Consider the following 8,398-nt stretch of genomic DNA (forward strand, 5'->3'; position numbering starts at 1 on the left):
TCAGGAACCCCACCCAGAAGCACAAGTTTACAAATTATATATATATATCTATATGTATAACTAAATAAAATTCAGGGCAAAACAGAGAGATGATATACAAGACAAAAAAATATCTTCCAAAACTATACCTAAACATTTGACTGTTTCCCTCCAAGCCAGGGTATCCGGTCTGGGCCAGGACAAAACCAAGTAATCTCATTCCAAGACAAAGACAGAAAGCATGTCGGAAAATAGATATAGGGGGAAAGAAGACACAGTAAGTGCCTCCCTGCCCACTATGGGAGCGGGTTGATTTAAATATGTACCTAGTTTTGATTTGGGGTCTGAGCACTCGCTTCACACACAAAGGGACTGAGATTAATCCCGGGTGCAGTCGAAATTTTTTCTGATCCCCCTACCCACCCAGCAGTGATTGGGTAGCTGGGTCTATTAAATCTGGTGGAAAGCCCTTTGCAATAGACTAGCATCCTATCCAAAGGGTAGCAAGCAATTGCTATTGTCCGTTTCACCCTATTATATAGAAACCAGGATAAACACCAGCTCCATGGGCCGAATGGCTCTGAAGGACAACTAGTTTTGATTGGACGTGCCTGACTATTTATGAATCCAAATTCCCAAGACTACAAAAATATTCCAAAGTGGTTTGATAGGCAACTCTGGCATACTGACATGGTCAATGTCCAATTGCTGTGACAAGACACTAGGAACAACAGATCCATCAAATTAATTCATCAGAACATTAAAAATTTGTTTTTTTTTGTTTGCTTGTTTTTAAGGGTTTTCCAGTGCTTGTGACACATTAAGGTCGTTTCAGTATCAGCAAAATGGAAGAAAATGGGGTAGTCAAAAATAACTATAGAGATACAAGTAAAGCACCCAAGGAAAAGTAAGACGAAGGGAAATGGTTCGAATAGGGAACAGATGTAGATTCCGAGAGCACACAATCAGTGTACTTTGTTGAGATCACCTGAAAGTCGCATCCAGACATAAGCAGACATCCCCACTAAAAATATACCAACAAAAGAATACATAACGAACAATACATAAAAGAGAGATGATTTACAAGGGAAAAAAAATCATCTCCCAAAACTAATAATTAAGATTTGACTTTCTCCCTCAGCTGAGGACTCCAGCAAGAGCCAGGACAAAACCAAGCAAATCTCATTCCAAGACAAAGACAGAAAGCAACAATTCGGAAAACAGAAAGCAACAATTCGGAAAACGGGTATACAGAGATAGGAGACACAGCAAGTGACCTCCTGGCCACCATGGGAGGTGAACGGACCCAACCCAGAGATCTATCAATTTACTTGATCAGAATAGCAAACATTTCATTAGACAAAAGAAAAACCCAATAATAGTCAATAAATGAACAAATTTTTTTTTTTTTTAATCGAATCCAATTCATACTCAATGAGCATAACTACAAAAACACTATGCCAATTTCTACAACAAAAAGTAGAAAAAAACAGGCCTGTATCTGCCCCCTGAAAAAATTACTTGAAAATCCGCGAGACGTTGGGTCTGGGCCCAGGGCGGAGCCCTGGTATGGGGTCAGAGGGACGTTGTCCCGGAATATTTTCTTAGAATTTTAATAATTCAATAGGCTGTGAAACAAAATGAAAAAGTATTTTAAGTTTTTATGTTTTTCCCGGCGGAGCGAAATTGCCGGAAACTTCAAGACAAAATGATAATGAAAAAATTAGCATTCTACCAAAAAAGATCTATCAAAATGAAAAGTAAAAGTGTGATCCTTCAAAGAAATTATCAACAAGCAAAAAAAATAAAAAATGAAGAAAAAAAAAAAGATAAGAAAAGACAAGACTCGTATTAATGTAAACCAGATATAAATATCAATTTTACTAATTCCTATTCTATTTCTTTTCAATAAACTCATTTAGCTGTGCAATGTCAAATCTTAATGCTAAATTATAGTTAGCATGGTGTAAAATTTCTATTCATCTTAACTACTCTATAGTCGTGCATATCATCAACTTTGGTTGGTAACACTTAATAAAACACAAGAAGAAGAACAACAACAACCAAGACACGTAGAAAGGGGAGAGTGAGACTTCATATCAGGCAATAAAAAGGTTTCACAGATTTTTAAATTATTCTCTTACAATGCTTATCAACACACTTAGATTATGTGATTGGACATCCAAATTGGACTTCGAAATATCACCGATTTTTCTGTTTGTTTTTACTGGTGGAATAAATAATAGTAAGTAATGAAATGGAAGCTCCAATTTAGCATTCTACCGATGAACCTAGTTTTGATTGGGGTCCTGATAGTTCAGTTGGTAAAGCACTCGCTTTGCACGCAGAGGGATTAAGATCAATCCCAGGTGCAACTATGTGGTCTAGTAGTATGACACTTGCTTTCGGATCAGAAGGTACTGGGTTCAAGCCTCACTCGGCGTATAGTTGAGTCCTTGGAAAAGACTCTTTACTCACATCCTCTCACCGTACTCAGGTGTAAAATGAGTACCTGGATGTTAACAGCATTGTCTCTGTCCAAAAGAAATATTGAAATATCGCCTAACAGGTGTTATGTCTAATTATACATGTTAAGTGTTTCTGTTAGCGAGGGACCCTTTGTAAAGCGCTTTGAGCACGTTTAATGGATATTGCACTATATAAAAGCTCAAGTTCTTTTTTTTTGTTTTCTTCAATTTATTGAACGAAGACAAATGATGTGGAATAAATCAAAGCTTCTATTTCATTACTTATTGTTATCTATTCCTTCGTGCTTCAAGCAGCAATATTTTCATTATCCCTTGTTACTGGTGGTAGAATCACTGATTTTTCTGTTTGTTGTTATTGGTGCTAGAGACAGATCCGTTCATCGAAGATTGGTCTTCTGTGAAATTTCCGAACATGAAGTGCTTCCCCTTAAAATCTAAATATCCAGTGAAGTGATAGCCCATATTTGTGTAGGCTATAACGTACTCGCATGCTGAGAAGTAACTGAAAGCTGGAGAGAAATAAAACAAAAAGTTTAGGAAACACTCATCAAGAGGGAACGACGAAATTAATATTTATTTACCCAAAAAGCTTAAATAAATACAACTAACATTGAATGCTTAATAAATTTAGTATATATATATATATATATATATATATATATATATATATATATATATATATATATATATATATATATATATATATATATATATAAATTGTTAAATTGAAAGAAAAAAAAAAAAAAAGATGATTCAAACAAAAACAAAAATATAATGGAGAGTAGCAAGGGACAGTAGATTTAATTGTCCATTTCCATCATTCCCCACTCCCTTCCCAGACAAAGTACTGCATTTTACACATATAATGGAATCGGCATAAAATCAACACTCGTATAGATCAATGTCTCAAATTCAAACACTTACCTCCCACTATATAATAAATCCCATGTTGTATAAAAAAAAGAAAATGAGTCCTCCTGTGGCCAAAAGGTTGGTAACCAGTGTCTCTAATTCAAACACTTACCTCCCACTACACAATAAATCCTATGTTGTATAAAAAAGAAAATGAGTCCTCCTGTAGATATAAGGTTGGTAAAGAACAAAACTTTCTTCCACCAGATTGACCTTTTCATCTGCAAGGAAAAAATTACAAATGCAAATAATGAGAAATTAAATAAAAACATAATAATCACATGATGATGACAAAAAAGCATTTTGATTGACATTTAAATCTCTTATATAGATAGAACGAAAATTGAGTTCACTCAGCTCTTTGTTATTGTTTTTAGCCAGCCACTTTTATGAGTAGTTCTCACTAAATTGTATTAATCAGACTATAAACTTTTAAGTTCACACATTGTTTTGTGCGTTAGTCCAGTATATCCGACTGACAGATGTAATGAGTTTTATAACTAAATGCATACCATTAACAGAGTTGTATATCAGGAGTAGTAAAAAAAATGAATAAATAAATAAAATAAAATAAAACTTGAACTCTTGTGTATTCTTCAGGGATGTCCTTTGCTAAAATAAAACAGAAAGCCTGAATTTTTTTCTCGCAAAGACCTTATATGAAAATATTTTGTGCAAAGCTTCTCTTCACCATCTAATATAAATATAGGTATGCTGTATTTACTTGATAAAGGCCAAGGGCTGAAACGTCGTTTGTTTTGTGTTGTTCATTCATGAGTCAGATTTACTCCCTTTATCTTTATCTCCATTTTATTGACTCATTTAGGCACCTCTATTTATTAGTTTTACTTCTCTTCACCAAATGCTATCACCCTTAAATCATAGAAGGATACACACCTACCTAGACTGTTGCCTTAAAATGACCAATGCTTTCATCTTTTAAAAATCCAACTCACTAAAACCGAACAAGATCAACCAGAAAATTTTGGTTTTCCAGCTTTAGTCGGAAAATGGACATCCCTGATTCTTCTCGGTTTTTTTTTTTTTTTTTTTGTTTTGTTTTTTTTTTTTATTCCCATACACTTTCAATGGCTCTAAGACCCCATTTAGCATATAGAATGAAACTGTCCATTAAGATATTCTGATATTCATGCATATACACTCCGTCTTTGATGAATTTCTTTAATTCAAAAGCCAGTTTTGTTTGTTTTTTTTAAAGAAAAAGGAACAAGCGTGTGTAAAGGAACAGGTTTGTGTAAAACAACTTTTCGTTAACAATTGTTCAAAACATATAGACACCCATAATGTTGATTTTAAAAATTTGATCACCTTTAGCTTATCAAAAACCAATGCAAATTTCTTTGTCTCCTCAAATTTTCTATTGTGAAATTTTTCATACATTGTAGTTAATATCTCAAAAAAAGAACAAAAACAATTATAGAGTTAAGATATTTGGACTAGGCCACAATGAAAGTTTTATTCCCAGAAAAGCATTGGATAAATAAAAAAATCCCTTGTGATCTACATCAAATAAATTATGCAATGCTATTAAAATGTCACGGTTATGCGCTACACAATGCTTTGTATTATTGTAGACGTTTATGCAAGGAAATTAAAGCCTTTAACTAAAGAGCAAATGAAATAAAAGAATAGCTGTGATAAAATTGGAGGAAATGACTGTTAACAAAATTAAGGAAAATGAATTCAATCAAGAAAAAAGTTATTAATGAAACAATTTTTGACTTCCAATCTTTTTAATGTAAAAAAAATTGGTGGTGGTGGTGGGGGGGGGGGGGGGGGGTTAAAATAGACCTTTATATATTCATCAATTCATTCCATTTAAGAAAAATGACAGTTTAATAACTTACATCGTACGTCGAGTTTTCAGGGGGGTTTAAAATAGACCTTTATATATTCATCAATTCAAACCATTTAAGAAAAATGACAGTTTAATAACTTACATCGTATGTCGAGTTTTCAGGCTCAGCCCACTTGAAGAGGATTAAATTAAGAAGCATGTAGCAAAGTGAAGCCACCATGAATCCGACAAAAAGTTTCTCATGTACAGCTGTGAAAAGAAAAAAAGTTGATCAAGAAACAAATTTAAGCAAGATTGTTTAAACACATGATGTGTATCGAATGATGGAGAGAAAAAAATGTCAAAAAGGCTAAATGTTTAAATTTTCCATACTAATAGTAATAGTAGCATATTAGAAATTTTAAAAAAATATTATTCATGCATTTTAGAAATAAATGGCCATTTGGCCACCTTTTTAATATCTTTATATATGATGTATTTTGACATCAAAATGACCTGTCCGATATTCTTTTTACTAAAGAGTGGGGAAAGATGAACTTTATTAGTTGATATACAGTGTGTTTTTTTTTATTATTGACACGACAGCAACCCCTCATCACCACAGTTAGACGAAGGAAACTGTCATGGTTTGGCCACAATATGAGGCATAAAGGTTTGTGCAGAACGGTGATGGAGAGTACCCTTGAAGGAGGAAGAAGAAGAAAACAAAGGAAAGTTTGGATGGACAATATCAAGGAATGGACAGGAATGAAGATGTAAGAACTCTTGGGGAAGGCCAACGATAGAGAAGAAAGGCCAAAAGTGGTGATGAGAGCTGCATCTCGTTTATCCCCCAAACGATCATCAGATCATGGGGTGAATGAAAATGAAAAATGAAAGCTCTTTAAAATTTCATCAGAAGTCTTTTTGCTGTAGGTGCAGAATTCATTTAAGTTTTGATTGATATAAGTTTTAATATTGCAAGCCCCATGGTCGCTGAGATGATGTCACAAGTAGAAAAGGGTAATTTTGAAATAAATTGTAAGTTGCAGTGTTTTGTTTTTAATCATTGACACACATCAAGTTTGAATAACTCAAGAGAAAAACTGCCACCACATCACTTTGGCTTTCAACAAATTAATCCAAATTTATTAAAGGTTTTTCTGATATCATACTTAGGATCGCATGTTTCCAAGTTGATATCCTTAGATTGACATGCTAAATTAAATAAACTTTTTTTGAGACGGACAAAGCCAAAATAAAATTACAATTTATGTCAGAATTACCCTTTTCTACTGATGACGTAACAGCTCAGCTGCCAAATGGCACACATTTTAAAAACGTATATCAGTCAAAACTTTAATAAATCCTGCACCTATGGCAAAAAACTGTTTGATGATATCTTAAATAGCTCTTGAGTTATTTAAACCTGAAATGTGTCCGAAAAAAAATTTAAAAAACACTGTACATTTTTACACTTTACTATATTTGTTTAATTTGGGGGATGGTCTTAGTGTCTTAGGCACCCCATTCTACAGTAGTGGTATTGATATTTCATATCATCAAAGAAAAATACTTACGATAATTTTCCTTATTGGAGATACATGTGACAAGAAGCAAACATGAATCTTCTATAACGTTTAGCCAAAAATTCAACTTGACAAGTTTTTCAAACAGAGGTCTTTTTTGGGGGTCAACATTGTGCAAACGGCTCATGTGATCATTGTAGTACATCACTGCAACTAAAAACCGTGGTGCAGAGTGCAAGGCAACACAAGCACGCCATATATAGGTCTGGGGTGTTATTCCGGTTACTGCACTAACTGATGGGAGATAATTTTTCACCTGATAGAGAAATGACAAAATGAATAAAGTATAATAAAGTGATAAAACACAGACACATTCCTGAAGCAATACTAACATGTGGGATGAAACATAAGGTCTGTAAGGCAATATTACAATTTATTTCAACAGGGGTGAGAAGGCATTCATTTTACACATGAGTGCTGTGAGAAAATGTGAGTAAAGAGCCTTTTCCAAGGACTAAACTTTGCACCTCTTAGAGCGGGACTCGATCCCAGGACCAACTCATCTGAAAGTGAGTGTCATATCACTACACCACAAAGCTCAACAAAACGGGTAAAGTGAGGTTATACCAAATGCCAAATCCAGCTTTTTAAAAAATAGCAAATGGATCAATGAAATGTAACTTTTTGACACTTTGAACTGAAACGTCAAACTGGCAATTCGCCTTCTTTTTTCAACCTGCAAGAAACTTGTTAATCATCAAATCGGTTCATAGTCCACCAACCATTAACATTTTCACTACCTACCTACCTGTAAACTTTATTGATCTTCTTTCGTTTCTATAATTTTTTCATTCTGACCACAATTTTGGGGATATTGATGATTGCCGGGAATTTGTTTATTTTACGGACGAATCCCTAGGCCTAGGAGTTGTTCGCCCCAAAACCGACCACACCTGTTTTTTTTTTCCTGTCTCCTTCAGAAAAATCAATACAATTTATTATCGCACTTCCACAAAACTAGATCCAACAACATATTATTCGAATCAGAGATGAAAATAACTGTCAAAACAAGAAAGCAAAAATGGTGGAAAATTGTCTAGCTCATCTATGAATTTTAAGATACATCAATATCGGTGTGGATAGTCAGCTCAGTGGGTTAGACCACCTTTCATTTTGGTCCTTTTAGCTGCACAGGTTCGAATTTGATCGCTCCCTTTTTTTTTTGAGCGAGTCTATTTCTTTTCTCCTTTTTTGTTTGGCCTTGTTCTGTTTCTGAGCATAATTTTCTTAAAATTGTTTTTATTTTTAAACATTTATTATTATTATTTTTTATTCTCTACCTGACCATTTGGTCACTCTCTGAATATTTTTGTTTGTTTGTTTTTTAATTAGGGACGAATATGACAATTTGCTAGTAGAAAGGAACCAAAAGAGAGATAGAAAAATATTGTCTTTTTATTTTAAAAAAAAAAAAAGGGGGGGGGGGACATTTATCATTTGCAACGCTCTGTAGAAAGAAGACAGAAAAAAAAAAGTGTCCGAACCAGGATTCTAACACACAGCATCGATTCCGACAACCCTTCTAAGGTGGACGACTTAACCATTCGGCCATGATTATACCCACATGAATGTCGACACAAATTGTGTATATATACTAATAGTAATCCTTCTATCCACTGACTGATTTATTT

General features: G+C 34.0%; 1 protein-coding gene across 1 annotated transcript in view; it reads right to left on the bottom strand.

Annotated features, from left to right (window-relative positions):
• Nucleotides 1-746: 746 nt before the first annotated feature.
• The window catches only part of LOC144970534 (post-GPI attachment to proteins factor 2-like), an 8,336-nt gene continuing 684 nt past the window's right edge, over nt 747-8,398 (bottom strand). Inside the window, exons 2-5 of the mRNA XM_078910276.1 lie at nt 6,759-7,023; nt 5,342-5,448; nt 3,493-3,601; nt 747-2,977 (exon numbers count right to left, since the gene is read on the bottom strand). Coding sequence (XP_078766402.1) covers nt 2,799-2,977; nt 3,493-3,601; nt 5,342-5,448; nt 6,759-7,023 — 660 coding nt within the window. The 3' untranslated portion in view covers nt 747-2,798. The remainder of the gene's footprint in view (nt 2,978-3,492; nt 3,602-5,341; nt 5,449-6,758; nt 7,024-8,398) is intronic.

Source organism: Berghia stephanieae, chromosome 4, assembly GCF_034508935.2.
Source record: "Berghia stephanieae isolate SIO BIC M18660-M18661 chromosome 4, UCSD_Bste_1.3, whole genome shotgun sequence".
Classification (NCBI taxonomy): domain Eukaryota; kingdom Metazoa; phylum Mollusca; class Gastropoda; order Nudibranchia; family Aeolidiidae; genus Berghia; species Berghia stephanieae.